Source organism: Coprinopsis cinerea, assembly GCF_000182895.1.
Source record: "Coprinopsis cinerea okayama7#130 chromosome 5 map unlocalized cont3.5, whole genome shotgun sequence".
NCBI classification, from domain to species: domain Eukaryota; kingdom Fungi; phylum Basidiomycota; class Agaricomycetes; order Agaricales; family Psathyrellaceae; genus Coprinopsis; species Coprinopsis cinerea.
This window is the reverse complement of record NW_003307540.1, coordinates 1202401-1220332: the sequence shown is the minus strand read 5'-3', so window position 1 is coordinate 1220332 and position 17932 is coordinate 1202401. Positions and strand designations below refer to the sequence as shown.

At 51.5% G+C, this 17932-nt stretch overlaps 7 protein-coding genes across 7 annotated transcripts; 3 read left to right on the top strand and 4 right to left on the bottom strand.

The window, feature by feature from the left end:
- Window positions 1–909: 909 nt before the first annotated feature.
- On the top strand, window positions 910–1488 carry CC1G_14596 (hypothetical protein; the record flags this gene model as incomplete). The annotated part of the gene is made up of 3 exons (XM_002911119.1): window positions 910–1174; window positions 1230–1283; window positions 1337–1488. 3 exons carry the CDS (start codon window positions 910–912, stop codon window positions 1486–1488), a joined length of 471 nt encoding a protein of 156 aa, XP_002911165.1.
- A 262-nt stretch (window positions 1489–1750) lies between these two features.
- Window positions 1751–3350, bottom strand: CC1G_00150 (chromate transporter; the record flags this gene model as incomplete). Its single annotated transcript, XM_001836962.2, has 2 exons — window positions 1751–3070; window positions 3123–3350. 2 exons carry the CDS (start codon window positions 3348–3350, stop codon window positions 1751–1753), a joined length of 1548 nt encoding a protein of 515 aa, XP_001837014.2.
- Window positions 3351–3806: 456 nt separating this feature from the next.
- CC1G_00149 (ADP-ribosylation factor Arf1) lies at window positions 3807–4825 on the top strand. Its single transcript, XM_001836961.2, has 6 exons — window positions 3807–3933; window positions 3990–4000; window positions 4057–4138; window positions 4194–4286; window positions 4351–4577; window positions 4641–4825. The coding sequence occupies exons 1-6, from the start codon at window positions 3879–3881 to the stop codon at window positions 4716–4718; spliced, it is 546 nt and encodes a 181-aa protein (XP_001837013.1). The 5' UTR covers window positions 3807–3878; the 3' UTR covers window positions 4719–4825.
- A 209-nt stretch (window positions 4826–5034) lies between these two features.
- On the bottom strand, window positions 5035–7901 carry CC1G_00148 (rsec15; the record flags this gene model as incomplete). Its single annotated transcript, XM_001836960.2, has 11 exons — window positions 5035–5256; window positions 5309–5449; window positions 5516–5804; window positions 5858–6012; window positions 6063–6152; window positions 6196–6253; window positions 6303–6514; window positions 6572–6828; window positions 6888–7013; window positions 7063–7357; window positions 7410–7901. The coding sequence occupies 11 exons, from the start codon at window positions 7899–7901 to the stop codon at window positions 5035–5037; spliced, it is 2337 nt and encodes a 778-aa protein (XP_001837012.2).
- A 215-nt stretch (window positions 7902–8116) lies between these two features.
- CC1G_00147 (phosphatase) lies at window positions 8117–9237 on the top strand (the record flags this gene model as incomplete). Its single annotated transcript, XM_001836959.2, has 7 exons — window positions 8117–8148; window positions 8207–8316; window positions 8378–8448; window positions 8512–8613; window positions 8673–8874; window positions 8933–9071; window positions 9127–9237. 7 exons carry the CDS (start codon window positions 8117–8119, stop codon window positions 9176–9178), a joined length of 708 nt encoding a protein of 235 aa, XP_001837011.1. The 3' UTR covers window positions 9179–9237.
- CC1G_00146 (alpha tubulin) lies at window positions 9190–11275 on the bottom strand. Its single transcript, XM_001836958.2, has 10 exons — window positions 11144–11275; window positions 11058–11089; window positions 10793–11003; window positions 10439–10740; window positions 10211–10383; window positions 9998–10152; window positions 9828–9946; window positions 9688–9770; window positions 9529–9634; window positions 9190–9474 (listed from the first exon to the last, which is right to left on the bottom strand). Exons 1-10 carry the CDS (start codon window positions 11202–11204, stop codon window positions 9373–9375), a joined length of 1344 nt encoding a protein of 447 aa, XP_001837010.1. The 5' UTR covers window positions 11205–11275; the 3' UTR covers window positions 9190–9372.
- A 145-nt stretch (window positions 11276–11420) lies between these two features.
- On the bottom strand, window positions 11421–17587 carry CC1G_00145 (hypothetical protein; the record flags this gene model as incomplete). The annotated part of the gene is made up of 18 exons (XM_001836957.2): window positions 11421–11730; window positions 11781–12062; window positions 12116–12243; window positions 12294–12432; window positions 12485–12568; window positions 12625–12846; window positions 12899–13026; window positions 13082–13955; window positions 14008–14085; window positions 14142–14366; window positions 14418–14577; window positions 14626–14694; window positions 14745–15010; window positions 15074–15490; window positions 15540–16304; window positions 16358–16902; window positions 16953–17303; window positions 17353–17587. The coding sequence occupies 18 exons, from the start codon at window positions 17585–17587 to the stop codon at window positions 11503–11505; spliced, it is 5196 nt and encodes a 1731-aa protein (XP_001837009.2). The 3' UTR covers window positions 11421–11502.
- Between the last annotated feature and the right edge of the window lie 345 nt (window positions 17588–17932).

The following is a 17932-nucleotide window of genomic DNA, read 5'->3' as shown; positions in this document are numbered from 1 at the left end:
CGTCGATATCTATGTCCTGAGTACTTTGCGGCAGGGTCGAGGGTTGTTTTTGAAGCAAGCTTTGTGCAGGAGGCGCCTACCCATGGAAGCTGGAGGTGGTCTCGTAAGTTTTTTTTTCTCAAATTGTTTGGGGACCAGAGAACGAACTCATCTACGACGAACAAGGGCAGCATTTGGCGTTACGATTGAGTGCTCGCCGGAAACCTGTACGCCACAGGCAGGGAACATTGTTTTGTGGAGTCCAGACGTCTATCGATTATCGCGGTCGACACTGTGCAGCAACTCAGATAGGAAGTGGTGAACGCGGACCGCTTCTCAGCCCGAAGAGGCACGACGGGCGTCTGTTCAGGTGATGGTCGGGCGTAAAATAGATACGCTATGACTTCAGAAGTTGGAATAAAGACTGAGGACAGCCATAGACTGCTCGACTTGACCGGTAAAAGCGAGACCGTCGGGGTGCGGCGCGCTTCCTCAGGGAATTACTACTTTTGGTAACTGTCATTCCGCCACGTGCGCATCGCCTCCCAATCTGGTTGGGGAGATCGGCCGTTCCTTGCACTGGTTTACTGGATTTTCACTTTCCTTCGACAACTTGACTGCAATGGCGGAAATTCCAAAATGGGAACAACGTCGATCGAAATTGCGTAGCGGTAGAGTCCACTTCCCGCTTCACAGAAAGGAGAACGGGGAGAGTACAAGTACTGGCGCCATGGTCGCGGTATAGAATTTAACCAAGTCACTTGGACTCTCAAACTCCAGCCTCCGACACCCTACAAGCTAAAAGATGACGCAGTGGAAGAACATCAACGCTATCATTGAAAACAGACTCTACCTGGGAAAGTGGGTGTTCCATCCTGTGTTCCGAGGATCCCTATACCGACAACTTACTTTTGCACCTTTCCTAGTATTATGGCAGCCCGCTCTACGCGTTCCTTGACAGAGCGCCAGATTACCCATATATTGTCGGTGTGCTCGGACGCCATACCTGCCGAGCTACCTGAATCGGGGATTGCCCACAAGCGTATTCCAGTGGAAGACGTTGACTATGCCGATCTCTTGATTCACCTACCTCGAGCTTGTCAGTTTATCGAACAGGCCATTAGGTCGGGTGGTGTTGTGCTGGTCCATTGTGGCCAAGGACTTTCCAGAAGTGCCGCTGTTGTATGCGCTTACAGTAGGTCATTCTCTTTCCATTCGCGACGCGTCGAGTTAATTAACGCGTCTTACAGTCATGTGGTCCAGACGTGTCAACGCCACCCAAGCCATGCAATTTGTCCGCTCTGGTAAAGGACAACCCACCCTTTGTGCATTTCCCAGCGCTTACCGTTATCCACAGCTAGAGACCAGATCTGGATCAATCCGGGCTTCCATGAACAGCTGGTCCTGTTTGAACTGTGCGACTACAACCCCACCCCGAATAATGGGTTCTATCAAAAATGGCGACATTCTGTCAACTCTAGACTGAGAGCAGCTGGTCTGTTGGGTTGAAGAAGGGGTGCTTCCAGTAATTATCGCACTGAAAAGGCAACACTATCTATTTTCAGGCCCCCCTGATCCTGTTGTAGCATTGCACCCTTCGTTCTTACTTATTTCAAGCTTACCTGTGTATTGCCTTCCCTTGCCAATATTTCGTGGCAAACTGTAGCTCTAACCTTTTCCTTCCCTCTAAATGCCTGTATCGAATGCTTGTCCAGATAACTATTATTTTCCTCCCTAAATGACGTGCGACACATGCTAAGTCTGAAGGAATTCATCGACGAACAACTCCATGCCAAGCTAAACCTGCAATTCCACCAGACAAGATGGCTACAGGGGGAGGCACCGCAAACCATTCTACCCCCGCGAATGTAGATGCTGCCACGACCACCCACCATGGCTCTTTACCCAAGCTCGTTCCTGTGGGCTCCGATTCCGTCAGGAACCCGGCCTCCCAGAGGCGATATACGGCTGTGAATATCAACCCAACCGCCGTTGAATTGATACCTCGCAAGAGGGATACCACGGCTGGTTTAGCACGGAAGGCACGCCAAACCGCCTGGAAACCTATGCAGAGCCAGATGGCAGGAGTGAAGATACCAACAAATGCGACTGCTGCACCCGGCAGCGTTTTTGACACCGACCTGGACCCACCGGCGCTTAATGCAGTAAGAGCGCCGAGGTAAACGGCAAAGTTGGAGTTGGGCCCAGGAAGGGACCGGGCGATGGCGATCCCGAGGAGGAAGTCCCGTGCAGAGACCCAACCAGGTTCAACGACATATTCTCGGAGAAGGGGTATGAGTACCGTTCCCCCACCAAAGATGATGGTGCCGGCCAGGAACATGCTATTGAATAGGGAAAAGAGCAGGGGAGGGGTTCTGAGTGCACCGCGAAGGACCATGACAGTCGCGAACACTGCCCAAAAGGCCACAATTATGGTCAGCCCGATCTTGAAGGGGATGCCATGTCCTGAATCAACCGCAATACTCGAAGACCGTGTGAGGGACGGAGTAGTGTCGGATTTGCGATCCGGTAGCTCATCCTCACGCAGGGGCCCGCCGGAGGAGTCACTTGGTAGTCGTGTAGTCGTTTCCTGGATGCTTTCACGCGAATGAGGTAACGCGCCGAGGGAAGAACGATGCCTTCTCTTCAGCCTTCTCTGCCGAAATGCCGCAACCCATCCTTGAAGCCAACTATCCCATACCACGGTGGTGACACCCCCGAAGATGATGAGAACGGGAAAGTACCAAATCGCATTGTAGCACATCCCAGCACTTCCACCGAGGATGATCAACAACCGAGTGAGTCTGTCGGTTATGGCCTTTCGGGCGAGTTGCACAGATGATAGTGCGATAAGACCGACGGTTGCGGCATTCAAGCCGGATAGAAGGGCGTAAACTGGCGCAGGGAGGATAGTATCCATTCGTTGCACCCCGAGGGACAGTCCGTACATGACCGCTGCACCTGGGAGGGACCAGCAGAGGAACACCAAGAAGGCAGGGAAGAGTCCGGCTCGGATCTGAGCTATACTGACGAGCATCTTTGTCGACGCTGGTCCAGGCAAGGCCTGACATACAGCAAAGACTTGCTTGAACTGTTGAAATGGGCGTCATTCTCAAACTATTCTGCGGTTCTGTAATACCTACAGTTTGCTCGTCAATCCATGGCGGGTTTCCTAAGCCATCCACAAATCTTCGATGAAAGATCTGGAAATGAACTGGAGGACCGCCGAATGCAGTCACACCCAAGTCAAAAGTTCTTGTCAGAACATCGCAGATCCGATCCCAAAGCTTTCTGGTGTCGGGTTGGTGCTGTGAATCTCCGCGTTCGCTATCCTCGCAATCGCCTCTTGCGACGAGGGCTGAGAGCGACATGTAGATTGTTGAAGGGTGATGTGAATGTTATAAATAGTTTCAACCATGAGGAAAGCCTTCCACGTGCTGTTCCTGACTTACATAGTCACTTCGTGATCCCTTCGACAAATTGAAAGAAGAATACCCCATCCCAGCAAGTTACTGGCTTGTACTTGTCATTCCACAGCGATTAAAGCAATATCGGTTCCGTATTTGATGGGTAATTGTGATGCCCCTACCTCGACGATGTCACAATGACAGGTCCGCAGGGATGGTCGACGCGCAGTCCGTTTGTCCAGTTTACTGCGAGAGATGGGATTCGCATCGCATAGTCGTCAGCGGGCAACGTGTCGTTGTGGATGCTCGGTATAAAAGGCGGGGCAGTGTGTTTGGGGCTCTTTCCCAAGTCGGAACTTCAATTCAAAGTCACACGGATATCGCCAACAAGACCAAATCTTCAGCTCGACGCTGACCTCCACAGCAACCGCCAACTCGTTTTCTGCTCACCCTTTCACTACCTTCTCTGCAAATCCCACATCGCCTATCACAATGGGTCTCTCGTTCTCCAAGCTCTTCGCCAGTCTTTTGGGCAAGCGCGAAATGCGTACGTGGCCAGATTGTCACTAGTCCTGTCTTATGATCTAACCACCGCCCCCGTAGGCATTCTTATGGTATCTCAAATTCAAACCTATCAGCCGCGGCGCTTTATCTAAATGGTCATCTCTAGGTCGGTTTGGATGCCGCTGGTAAAACCACCATTTTGTACAAGTTGAAGTTGGGAGAGATCGTCACCACCATCCCAACAATCGGTGAGCATCCGAGCGGCCTGTTCGAGCGGTTCTCGAGTCTTATACCACTGTCAAGGCTTCAACGTTGAAACCGTTGAGTACAAGAACATTTCATTCACAGTTTGGGATGTCGGAGGACAGGATAAGATTCGTCCCCTGTGGAGGCATTGTAAGCACACCGTTGCTTTCGTGTCACTCGTGCCCTTGACTCATCAATCCCTCTTTCCCAACAGACTTCCAAAACACCCAGGGTATCATCTTCGTCGTCGATTCCAACGATCGAGAGCGTGTGTCAGAGGCCCGGGAAGAACTCCAGCGAATGTTGAACGAGGACGAACTTCGGGATGCTCTTCTGCTCGTCTTTGCCAACAAGCAAGATTTGCCCAACGCCATGAACGCCGCCGAGATTACCGACAAGCTCGGTCTCCACGGTTTGAGACAACGAACTTGGTATATCCAGGTATGTAATTCATTCAAGGAGTGTCAGTCCATCGTCCGCTAAAACACGTGTTCCTGTCCACAGTCCACCTGCGCAACCTCTGGAGACGGCTTGTACGAGGGTCTCGAGTGGTTGAGCACCAACTTGAAGCGCCGAACTTAATCGACCTCTTCCCTATTCACACTTACGGGTAGCCTAATGAGTCGTTACGTGTATAACGACCTTCACGATACCGGAGACGTATTTCCTGCTGTTTATCCTCTATTACTTTGATTTATTTCATTCCACTTCTTTCCTATATCCATCCCTTTATTACCACTGGATCTTGAGCGAGTCTGGGCTGCACAATGATACTGTACGACTTTGGCTGGGCATGCAATTCTAGAAGGATCCGATTTTCCATAATCTATCGAGCTCTTCGACTTCCAGACGGATACATCCCAAAGCGTACTTCTCTCGTTGTTCCGGGCATGTGCTACTATCGGTTTTCACCGGGGAACACTCTGCCTACAGCGTCTGCTTCCTTCCGCCGTTTCTCCGCTAGCTCTCGAAGCGCCGAGTCCCGTTGTGTGGCTCCATATTTGGCAAGTTTGTCTAGCAATGCCTGCAGTCGTTTGGGCTTCACAGCAGCATACGAGGATTGTCGATTGGCGGGCACGAGGTATTCCTGGACGGTGTTATTTAACGGGATGGAGCCAGTCTAGAGGACTAGCGTTATTGCATGACCGAGTCTGTAGCAATGATCCGCTTACCATGCGAAGCTCGGTGAAGACCGACGAAAGATGCGGCCTTCCTATTCGTTTCAGTTCTTCTTCCAGGAAGTCGATGTCGATAAGGATGTTTGAAACAGCGTTCTCGTTCATGACCTGGATATCTCGACCACACAAAAAGTCCTGACGTTCCACGCAACGTCGAGTTAGTAGAGCAAGCTTCTCACGTTAGAATGGCAGTACACTCACCATTAGACAGTCCGCGATGTAGGCCAGAGCGCCTTTATAGGCCTCGTCCTTGTACGATTCCTTGATCACCAAAGAGTCCACGACAGTGGTCAGCCAGTTCACCAGTTCGTAAAGGTACATGCTCGGAGACGTTTCGCGCGTTGACGGCGTCCAGTCATACTCCGAGAGTTCGAAGAACTGGTCAAGCTTGGACGAGATGAGTCCTGTGATGCGGCCTAGGGATCGGGAAAGGGTGTTCTGGAACGAGGTAGATGCTGTCAGTCTGACGATGCCGCCACGCTGCGTAGACCTAAGTAAGACAGGTCAGGGTCCCAGTCAAAGTGGAGACAGAGTACATCATACCTAAGGTTCGTCAGGGATCTCTCAAGTTCTTCACATGCATGTTGGAAGTGTTCGAGGTTGGCGACGATTTGTGCGATTTGAGTCAATGTGGAGGTTCCAGCGAGTCGTCGAGCAATTGATTCGCTGATGTATTTAATCAAAAGGTTATCTAGGGACTGGAACAGGTGGGTCAGCTAACGCTGGTCCTCTTCCATCTCTTCCATACCTTGCTCAGAATCTCGTCAATATCGCGATGATGCTGTGAGACGCCTTCGACAAACGCGTAGAACTTTTGAATGAACAAGCGAATCTGGGGCTGTGTGAGGGCGATTTTGCTCAAGTGATGGTAGGTTACCTACATCCTGACAGCAAAGGTAGAACGTTTGCGACCAGGGTAACGATTGAGGAACGGGTTGACTGTGGACACGGTCAGATAGTGGTTAAACCAATGGCGTTCGACGCTTACGCTTGGATCTCGCTCCTTTCGTGATCCTCCAACCAAACAACGTCAAGGACGGCGCTAACGTCGCTCGAGGTCTCGACTCGCATCGGAATGTGGTCATCTTGTCGCACAATCTGCTCGAAGCGAGTACTGAATTGGGACTCCAGCAATTGGGCATATTTCTCGAAGAGAACGAGGATAAACTTTTGGAGGGCTGTTGTAGAGAAGGAGTAGCTCTGTGGAAAGGATTGCCTCGTTAGACAAATTAAGCCCTGGCGTGAAGCAACACACACCTCGAGTGTCATGATGAATGTCAACAGACTCTCTTTCACGCGTAGGAAGGTATCAGGGTCATTCTCGTTGCGTAGAGCATCCTCGACAGCAGTTGTAAGTCGAGTAACGAGAGCATCCCAAAGTTCTTCGACATCCCGCTGGGAACGGAAGGTTCCTGTGGTTTCCAGGACATGAGATTCGACGATGAAGAAGCCGGAGATTTCTTGGGTGAGTACAGAAAGCGACTGTAGGGGAAGGGGGTTGGGCAGGATGAGGTCTGATTGCGCCTGTCAGGCAGTTAGCAATGTATTCAGACAGATGAGGCGAGCTATGTACTCGCCTTTCTGTCGGCTTGATATGACCGTTTCAGTTCAGTTAATGAATCCAAGGAGGTGTATATATGTATGCACTCAAACAGCGGTTTGAAATCGACGTGTAGCTTGTCGTTGTCCAGAACGTTGACTAGATGGCCATTAATAGCACGGACCCACGTAGAACCTGAGTTACTTACATTCAGTCTTCTCATAGGTTATTAGCTCGACTGCACTCCCTACGCGACTCATCCTGAGCAACGGATCCCTCTCCCGTCTGCTCCTCCATCTCCTGGTCCTGGTCTCCATCGCTTCGACAGCAAGACGGCCTACCTCGGTGCTGATATTCCTGATTTCCAGGAGCCACTGATTCATGGAGGCGGTTACTGCGTCCTTGATCTGGCCGCGCAGTGAGGGCAAAGAGGACAATAGGTGTTGAAAGAACGCCGTCTGAGAGAGCGATGTTGAAGGCATATTTTGAATGTCCTCGAGAGACTAAAAGTACATTCAATTGTATGGACTGACCACAAGGGTGTAGATGACAGACCCTCAAAGCGCTCCAGTATTTCCCTTGCCTGACCATCTCGCCGACACGGTCAACGACGTCCAAGACCCGTAGACATGCCTGGAGGGTATCAATAGCCTCATCCAGGTTAGCTGCGGTCTTCTTTGTCTGGAGCAACGCCCGTTTCTTCTCGACCAAACCACCTCCGAGCTTGGCAACGCTTTCGTCCAACGAAGCTATGTTCTCTTTCATCTTGTCGGTGTAAGCTTTGACGGTGAACAGGGTTGATACGGAGGAGATAAAGTCCTGGTAGTTGTCACTGCATATCTTCTCAATTTCGGCATCCTTGGAGTCGATGAGCGCCTGCACTGTCCTGAGGTACGCTTCTTGTTGCCGGTTTGTATGAATTTGTTTGATTATTGGGCCCAGCTGTTCTAGATTTTCGGAGGACGATGAAGGGTCGAGCAGGTGGATCTGCTGAAGCTGTTGGTCGATGTGTTCCTGGGTGAATTGGGGGCGTCTACGCGGAGGCATAATTAGTCCGAGTGTCAAGTCTCTCGCGTGCTCACGACGGCGATTCAATCCACCGACTACTTTGTTTGGCTGCAGCCCCTGTGCCAAGCGCCAAGTCGCTCAATCTGGAAGCCCATCAATGATCGGCCTACCTTTTCCTGCTCCATCAGACTTGCCCGTTAACTTCGCGAACGAGTCATGCCTCCAATTTCTCTATCGTTTTGTCTTTTGCCGTCATGTCGGAAATCGTATTGACCTTCGATGCCCTGTGAGTTCACCCTGCCCCAATTAATATCCACCGATCGGCTCATTTTACACTGTTACAGCCTGTTTGACATGGATGGAACCCTGGTAGATTCCACCGCAGGGGTTGAAGGTGCTTGGAAAGTTTTCAAAAAAAGCTATCCACACATCGACGTCCATGACATCCTAAGCTGTGAGTACAATGTTAGAAGTGACTGCGCCCGGTACATGTGTTCAGATCTCCGCCCACCAAGCCGCACATGGCATTAGGACCGTCGACAACCTCAAGAACTACTGTGGGGTGACTGATCCTGTGCAGCTTGAGGTACGATGAGCTCGCGATCCCTCATATACGGGATTTTATTCCAACCATTGTCTATCCTTTCAGAATGAGGCAGTACGTTTCGAACAAGCCATCCTTTCCTCCGCGTCAGAGGACGGCGGCAAGGGCATTGTTCGTCTTCCGGGTGTTGAGCAAATCATGAAAGAAGTAGGTCATCGCTTCTCCCCATCGATCCATTCTCGAGTCTGACTTGGGGGTGTGGTTAGATTGCACCTCGAAGATTCCACCCCAACCCACTCTGGGCCATCTGCACCTCCGCCACTAAGCCCTATGCTTCATCCGCGCTTGCCGTCGCAGGAGTCCCAGTCCCGGATGTCTTCGTCGCCGCAGAAGACGTTGAGAAGGGAAAGCCCAACCCAGACCCGTATCTCATCGGCGCTGCCAGGTGCAACGTGGATCCCAAACGATGTCAGTATTTTCTCTGCTTTCCAATCTTTCTATGGGTGATCTAATATTGCTGACACAGGCCTTGTCTTCGAGGACGCGCCATCGGGAATCCGAAGCGGACGGGCAGCTGGTTGCAAGACCCTCGCCCTCTTGACCTCACACTCTCGAGAGCAAGTCGAAGCTGCACAACCCGACTACATTGTCAAAGACTTGGAAAGGTTAGTTTCACCTCCTACTCCTACTCGAACGGCCGGGGCTCAACTCTACTTTTAGCGTCTCCATCCGTGTGTTGGAGAAAGGTGTAGAGGTCACCATTAGACAGTAGGGTTAGATATATAAGCATAGAACAAATGTCATTAGACTAGATGAATAGATCCCTTTCAACAATACTAGAGATACGAAAGAGATCACGACGAAACGAGGTGAGTGGCGAAGTAGAAGGTGGGAACGCGTTCTTTACTAAGGTGGTTGAAAAGTGTAAAGTTTAGCCAATAAAGATAGGAAGAAGGTCGGCTGCCTCTAGTATTCAACATCTTCCTCGACATCGGCAGAGTCGGTGCCAACCTCCTCGTAGTCCTTTTCGAGCGCGGCAAGATCCTCTCGGGCTTCAGAGAATTCACCCTTGATAAAGGTCGTCAATCCAAGTTCCCGGGAGCTAAATGGACCCAAACCTACCTCCTCCATACCCTCACCAACGTACCAGTGGACGAATGCACGCTTTGAGTACATGAGGTCAAACTTGTAGTCGAGGCGGCTCCATGCAGCAGAGATGGCAGTGGTGCTAAAGCGATATAAATTAAAAAAACGGTCGAGCACTATGACGATTTCACTCACTTGGAAAGCATGCACAAGCTACGGCTGGTCTTTGCGAGGTCACCTCCAGGGACGCAGGCAGCGGGTTCGTTGCAAATACCGAGCTGCATAAAGTGGTTATTTCCTGACAACACAATGCAAACAGCGGCAATTATTCATACCTTGAAACCGGTAGGGCACCAGTCGACGAACTGGATGGTTCGCTTGGTCTTGATGGTAGCGACAGCGGCCTGGACGTCCTTGGGAACGACATCACCACGGAAGAGCAAGCAGCATGCCACTAGAAACACTGTGAACACAAAAGACGGGGGAAAACACGATTACTACGTACTGTATTTGCCCTCTCTGGGATCGCACTTGACCATCTGGTTACCGACCTCGAAGCAAGAGAAGGTCATCTCGGAGACGGTGTTCTGCTCGTGGCCAGCCTTATCTGCAGAGATCAATGGAGCGTAGGTAGCCAAGGGGAAGTGGATACGAGGGAAGCTGGGGACAAGGATACGAGTGAGAATACCTCCCATGGATCTCAGTGAACTTGACTTACGGGACCAAGTTGGTTTGGAACTCGTTAAGATCCACGTTGAGCGAACCATCGAACCGCAGGGAAGCAGTGATGGAGGAGACGACCTGGGCGATGAGGCGGTTGAGGTTGGAGAAGCTGGGGGAAGTAACACCGAGCTTCTTCTTGCAGATGTCGTAGATAGCCTCGTTGTCGACCTAAGGCCCATCGTCAGTCTTTGTCATATCGGGGACACACCTGTCATAGACCTACCATGAACGAGCAGTCAGAGTGCTCGAGAGTGGTGTGGGTGGTGAGGACAGAGTTGTAAGGCTCGACGACAGAGCTGGAGAGTTGAGGGGCAGGGTAGACACAGAACTCGAGTTTAGACTTTTTGCCATAGTCTGTCGACAACTTTTCCATCAAAAGGGCGCCGAAACCAGAGCCAGTTCCTCCACCGAAGGAGTGGAAGACGAAAAATCCTTGGAGGCCATCGCAGTTGTCGGCCAATCTCCTCAACTTGTCCATGACAGGGTCGATGAGTTCCTTTCCGACGGTGTAGTGACCACGGGCATCTGTGTAGATGTTAGCGATGATCCCCCAGAAATGAGACTTCGCGTCACGTACAGTTGTTGGCGGCGTCTTCCTTGCCAGCGATCATGGTTTCCGGGTGGAAGAGAGAGCGATAAGGACCGCTCTTCACTTCATCGATACATCCGGGCTCGAGATCGATGTAGAGCGACCGTGGTACGTGTTTTCCAGAGCCAGTCTCGGAGAAGAAAGTTGAAAAGCCGCTGTCTGAGGCGGATGGCGAGCCTTCTGCGAGGCGTCCATCGGGCTGATCGCTGCGGTTTAGTGGGCAGAAGAGATATTTATGACAGAAAACGCGTACATTGAGACCATGTTCAAGGGTATAAAGCTCCCCTGTGGCATGAATGTGAGGACGACGAGGCCTGGACGACAAAATCGGGTACTTACAGCAGGCGTTACCAATCTGAACACCAGCCTGGCCAACATGGAGGGAAATGACTTCACGCATTGTTGAAGAGATAGACTTGGGGTGAGAATATGCACTGGAGGATGTCGAGGAACAGTCAAGACCTGGTCGTCAGTCTTTCCGCGAGTGACACGGTGAGAGCCTGGAATCTTACCAAATAAATTTAAACCCATCAGGCCCCTGCTTTCCCAGCCTGACTCAGACTCATGCCCAAAATCAATTTCATTCTAATCTCTAATGCTAAGCTTAGTACAGTGTCCCGGATATGAAATGATGTCCTGAAATGATGTAGTTGGGGACTGGATCGTCATATACACTCGTAAAGGTTACATTCTCTCTTTCACTCGTCGTAAACCCTGCTCTGGCGTCTTCCGGTCGCATTTGATCCATCAAAAAATATCTTGCTGAGGGGTCGCGTGGGCCGATTTCTGCGTTTCCCTTCACGCATGCTCCGTATCGCTTGATCCAAGTCCCCACGGCCCACGGAGAGCTTATCGCGGGCGTTTGCCCTCGAGTACGACGAAGGAGGACCAGCCTGCTCAGTTGCATTCCCAGGAGGCTTGAGTGTCTAAGAACGGGGTGAGCCGGGATTCGCCAACTGAAAGAGAAAAAACGTACCCCTTTGTCCTCGTCAGACTCTTCTGATGGCTTCTCGACTGTCACCAAAGGTGTGGGTGCCTTGCTTGCCAATTTCGCCTCCGCGTCATGGACCTCGAGGGCACATTTCTGAAGCGACGACGAAAACGAGGCGATGATGCCAAAGAAATCCTCTGGTTTAGGAGCCTCGGGGGACTGTGGATCCTCTCCATAATAACTGAGAAGTGACTGCAGTTCGCCTTCCACTGACGTGCCCATATTCTTCAAAGCGTCCACCGCCGGCCCTGCTTCCTTGACGAAGCGCTGTAGACCATTATTTAGCCAAGAATCCCAGGCCCTTGAACACCCTGTCTTACCTGCATCACCTGCACGAAGCGATCGTTTGGGGGCAACTTCAAACGTTGATGTTGATCCAACTCGGTCTGGACCAACTGGAATCCAGAAACCAGGGAATTGACCGTTTGGATAGTCGTTTGGACAGAGACTGGGGAGACCTCATTAGTAAAACGTCAGGAGGGAGGGGCTTCGGCGTACTTCGAGCGGCAGCCTCCAAGCTCGGAAGGTCTTCAATGAATGTGGTGATAGAAGGGTCCTTCTTCATCAGAACACGGGCTAGGTAATGCAACAAAGTTGGACAATGAGGTCCCCCATTAACTGTCCTCGTTTCTTTCAACTGTATCTCTCTCAGCATTTATTCCGAACACACAAACCACTGAGCTTCTGACCTTTAGCAATGAGTCCAGTTGAAACCCTTTCGCGTTACCCCGGAAAGTATTACCATTCAGTGAATTACCGATCGTCAGAACGACCTGGACAACAATATAATTAACACCTCCCCGCAGGAACAGACGGATTACGACGTTACCTGAAGGAGTGCTTTAAACTTTGAGCTACTTCGGAGCTCACGAGAAGCGTTCCGGAGAGTGTTCAGGTCCGGTCGGATTTCTTCAATCTCGAGGTCGACTTTCCGGCGGAACGCCATACACTCCAGTCGCTCGGGAAGACGAGGGATATCCATAATCTGAGAGAAGTATTGGTCGGCTTTGGATAGCTTCTCTACATTGTCGAAGATTCTGATACGTTCAATCTGAGGTCTAGGCGTGAGCAACTCCCCGCGCATATTTCAAAACCATTCGTACTTCGTCCGGAGTGGGCAGTTGCTTCCCAATAGCCTTCAGATCATCAACAGAGAGCAGCCGGTCATCCAGTTCCAGGATGGCCCGGCATATCGAAGGCAAGTCTAGCTTGATCCTCGAAAGCATGATCGCTAAAAGCTCCAATCATCAGTTGCCTACCCGAAATTAGAAAGTCAGATTCCATACCAATATTGTTTGCCCGACTGATATCCAAGACGGTGGTCACATTCTGCTTCTTGGGGGAAGTGATTTGCGAGGGAGTTGCGGGAGTATTGTCCACGATGAAAGTGCTTTCCAGGTCTGATAGATCGAATGGCAGGTCTGCAGAGAGGTCACTCCAGATGGTTGCCTCGAGGGAAGGCTTGGCCAGTTTATTCCAGAAAAAGGGCTTCAGCTTCTTCGCTGGACGGACGACCTTGAGTTTCGACGGTCTCCATCCACCAGGTGCTGGAGGAGGTGGGGGTGGTGGAGGTCCGGATCCCCCGAGAGCAGGCGGGGGAGGAGGTGGAGGTGGTGGAGGCGGAGGGCCTTTGCCGTCGGGCAACGTAGATGGTGGTGGTGGTGGAGGTGGAGGAGGAGGAGGAGGGGGTGCTGTTTTCCCACTGGAAAACAAAATGGGAGGTGGCGGAGGTGGCGGAGGTGGTGGAGGTGGTGGCGAAGGCATCGAGCATATCGAAGGTGCCATGGACATATGCGGCGCTGGAGGGGGTGGAGGGGGTGGTGGAGGGGGCGGAGGTGGTGATTGTGCGCTCTGTCGTGGTTTTACAGGCGGCGGAGGTGGTGGCGACTTGACCTTGAACTCCTGTTCACTCTTCGGCTTCACTGTTAACTGAGCCTTCAGGTCCGATATCTGAACGTTGAGAGCAGCGATCTCTTCTTCCGCCTGTGTTAGGCGGTCAATGGCCCGGGTAGCAATGGCTTCGGCATCAACATCCCCGTTCCTGGATTCTTCTTTGGACTCCTCGCGGGAAGAGAAGCGCAGGTACACAGATTCAAGTGCACGCTTAAGGTAGGAGATTTCCTTGTCTTTCCTCCCGAGCGTGGTCTCTAGTTCTGCGACCTGGAGTTGACACGGAATTAGGAAGATCCACGCCCACTGCATAAACACAAACCTTATGCTTCAATTTAGCAATCTCCTCCATAAGCGTATTCCATTTAATCTTATCTCGCTCCCGTTTGGCTCTCTCGTCCTGCAAGGTTACGTTGGTCAGCCCTTGATAGCATGGAGACGACCGCATTTTCCTACCGCATCGCGTCCCTCAGGGTTCTGAACTTTGAACCGCTCGAGTTCAGTCTGCAATTGAAGGACTTGTTTCTCCTTCTGTACTAGCCGCTGGACCAAACCGTGGAAGTTCTCGTTTCCACCCTTTCCAACCGGTTTACCTTGAGGGGATGGAATGGAAGGAGGCAAAGACTTCAAGGTATTCATCTCCGCTATCCGTTGATTGAGCTCATCCCGAAGTGTAGTCCGCTTAGCCGATGGTCAGGACACAGAGTTAACACCCGAGTTTCTTGCGCTTACCTCCTCGCTCAGTTCCTCAACCTGGTTACGCAGGGATTCGAGCTCCTCTTCGACGACCTTATCAGAGGTCTCCCCGGCAGCCTTGACTTCGAGTTCTTGGCCCGTAATGTGCTCCACAGATGCAGCAAATCGTTTGAGGAAATCATGCCAATTATCATTGCTGCGGAAAGGTGAGGCGCTGCTTCATTCGGTGAAGGCAGTCACTTACAAGTTTTCCAACTTAGCAGCCTGCTCGACGAAACGGTCCAGAATTGTGAGTAGGTCAGCTTTGAGTTGTCTAAAACGGCGCGTAAGTACTCGATGTAGAACATGACGACCTCCACTTACATCCCGACTTCTCGTTGAAGTAAATCACTATAATGCCGCAGGATGTCGATCATAGTCGGGTACAGGTCTCCGTGCTGCTTCGCAAGCAGAATTAAGTCCTGGAGGACGACTTCTGAATCTGACCCCGTCCGTTCGTGGCCAGTCGAGCCACGCATGACCGAGTTTCGTATTCTCTCCCGCATGTCCTCTTCATCCTCGAATTTCTCCTCCGTGTATACGTCTAGCTGTGTGAGTAAGGAATCCGGGGGTTTGATGTAGCGCAGAGTCTATGAATGAATATTAACTGTAGCCCCGCGTTATATTGCCGTAGGTTTGAATGATCAACATACCACAATGATTTCATTCAACCCTCTCCGCGAGAACTCGTCTCGAAGCATGATCCTCTCCTCCAGCGATTCAGGGCAATTCGTCAAAGCATTGATGAGCGCCATGGACGCGGTTCGTGCTTCCCAGACACCATCTTCTTCGTTCCCAAAACCACCTCCGCTGTCACTTTCCGTTTCGACGTCGATATCCGGTAGACGAAGGGTGGAAATGAGGGTTTCAAATCGGAAGTCTTCTTCATAGGCGACCTTGAAGTCAGAGAGAGCCGATAGGACTGCTTTGTGACCCCCGTTTAGCGAGAGGATACATATAGCTGCCAGGAGCTCAGCGGCTAGGGTGTGGACCTTTAGCGACAGAGTGTGGAGGGAATAGGATATGTGAGTAATGACAGTCGGGGAGGTCAAGACTTCGTTAAAGCCAATCTACATAGTGGATTAGAAGCTTGCTCACTCATGACAATACCAAGCTTACCTCCATATTAAGCAAGACTCGGAAACACTTGATCAACTCTGTCAACACAGTGGTTTCCATCTCGGTCAGGCGCTTCCTCTTCCCAGACTTCCCAACCATTGCCGCTAGCAACTGGCCCAGCACTTGAAGGCCCCGTTCAGCAACCACGAACTCTTCGATGAATGCCACCTTCGCTGTAGACAGATGGACTCGCAGGCTGATAAGGTGCTTAACCAGCTTCATATCTGGCGTCTTGCATCCTTGAATGGACGCGATGTACGACTTTGCGGTGTTGGATGATTCGCGTTTCTTGGCCTTATCGGTAGTCGACTTGTCGCCACCCGATGAAGTCCACCAACTACTCCATAGTCCTCCAGTGGTTTGAGGCTGCAGGGGTTGCGCTTCTTCCTGTTCTTCGGCAGATGTAGAAGAAGTGTCAGGGAGGCGGTTCATATCGTTGACATGGCCGCTGATGGACTCTGTGCTCTGTTCCGTGTGAGTGGAGTCGGACGCCAAAGAGCCCCAACCAGTAAGAGAGAAACGGCGCATTATCCCAGCATCACCAGTAAGCTGGGGTACTAGGCGGGGAAGGAGAGCGCCGGCGCTAGCAGGTCCGTAGGATTGCGAATATGAGGGCTGATGCTTATGGCGGGAGGGGGTGGGAGAAGATGGCCCTGCTTGTGAGCTTAAACGAAACTCTTGATTCTGCCGCAAGAGATATTGCTTGCGAGGAGTGGGCAATGCTCGCATCGCAACGCGTTTTGCTTCCTTCAAGCCCAGTTCGTCCTGTAATCTTCGTCAGACCCTAGATAGTGCGCCAAAAGCAAGAATGTACAGACCAACATGGCCTCGAACTGTTCGTCAAAGTCGGAAGGGGTGCCTGGCTCATCTGAAGAGGCTGAGTTGCTCCGGTACAGCAGGTTGTCCTGCGTTTGCTGCACCAACTTGGGCTCGCTCACAATACTCTTCCTATTCTCTGCTAAAACAGTAGAGTCGCGTCTCTCAGGGGTTGACGGGGGCGACGAATACAGCCATCCATCGAACATGCTTGAGAGACGACGGGATGTCACCAAGCCGCGTTGCTCGACGAGCTTCGGGCTACCTGCCTGCTGCACCTGCGGAGAGTTGGCGGCTTTGGCTGTACCATCACCTTCCTCGCCTTCCTCACTCTCGTCTGACTCTTGAAGAGAAGCGAGCCGTCGTAGCGTAGATTCTGATGGTTCTGTCGAATTGGCAGAGACGTTACGTGACTTGGAGCGACGGTACCATTCCTCAGGTACACAGAACGTGAAGCTCCGTGTTGCTGCGGGACTGAAAGGATTTGGAGTGAAATGGAATTTCAGCAGCTCATGTAAGTTGGCTGAACCAGGCATTCGAGTGGCCTCTGTACTGTAATCAGAGCTGGAAAACACTTTGTGTGTCTGATTAACGTACTTTGCAACGGCCCATCTGTCCAGACTTCCTCAAGGACATACTCCAAGTTCCCTGCACCTGGAATAGGTATTGATTTGGGTAGACCCAGTTCTTCCATCACGGTTTCGACAAGGTCGAGGACGGTAGTGCTCCTTGAAATGAACAGTTTGTACTCGAAATCATCGTGTATCTCGGGGACGCGTTGAAAGCGAACAGAGAGCGATAGGGACGGGTTGAGGGAGACCAATCGAAGGACCGGTTGATGTAGATGGGCGGTATTAGGAAATGCAGAGAAATGGCGGATCCCAGATTCGCTCTTGAGATGAGGAGCGTTCACGAGAGGGGCGATTGCAGTACTACTCTGCACTATGCCTGGGACCTAGGAGTCAGCGAGATTCAAGTCGGACAACGATGGACAAACCGTCTCCAAGGTTCATAAGTTCGTCCTCTTCCCAAGTACGACCAGACTGTTCCGTCCGTATATGTTGCAGGGCCCAACCCATATCATCGAGATCGCCAAGGACCTCCTCTCTGACTCCTTCCAACTTCAGCGCAGCGTCAATAACATCGTGGGCTCGAGCATCTTGGTGAACCTGGACGAAGTGAAGGGAGCCAGTGACCAGAATTGTAGGGACGACCAAAAAGTCGGAAGACATCCCGACTTGGATACTGCAGGCAGGATAATCAGGGTTATCTAGCATGCCCGGCGTGATGACGACCGAGTCTACGCACCTGAGAAGCGAAACTATAGTCTCGTGGAGACACGGCGCCCTGGGTCAGTGATAAGTGTTCACAGGAGAAGCCTATTGAGCCATTCGATCCTGCTCTATGGCGAACTGGATGACTTCACGTGGGGAAGAACATGAGGTCACGCCCAGCTGCACTACTAAGTACTACGCGACGCGAGGTTACCGTTTTTGGACACTCCGCATTTCTTGTGTTGTAGACGCCGAGGGATTCGAGGGAAGATGTAACCGCGAAATTGCCAGAATCACTAGCAC

Excerpts from the sequence above, each read along its gene's own strand:
- CC1G_00146 (XM_001836958.2), bottom strand. The coding sequence starts at position 11,204 with ATGCGTGAAGTCATTTCCCTCCATGTTGGCCAGGCTGGTGTTCAGATT. Across the intron at positions 11,004-11,057 it reads CCCTTGAACATGGTCTCAAT|CCCGATGGACGCCTCGCAGA; the intron begins GTACGCGTTTTC and ends CGCAGCGATCAG. Across the intron at positions 10,153-10,210 it reads TTCCAAACCAACTTGGTCCC|CTTCCCTCGTATCCACTTCC; the intron begins GTAAGTCAAGTT and ends CCTTGTCCCCAG.
- CC1G_00149 (XM_001836961.2), top strand. The coding sequence starts at position 3,879 with ATGGGTCTCTCGTTCTCCAAGCTCTTCGCCAGTCTTTTGGGCAAGCGC. Across the intron at positions 4,287-4,350 it reads TCGTCCCCTGTGGAGGCATT|ACTTCCAAAACACCCAGGGT; the intron begins GTAAGCACACCG and ends CTTTCCCAACAG. Across the intron at positions 4,578-4,640 it reads AACGAACTTGGTATATCCAG|TCCACCTGCGCAACCTCTGG; the intron begins GTATGTAATTCA and ends TCCTGTCCACAG.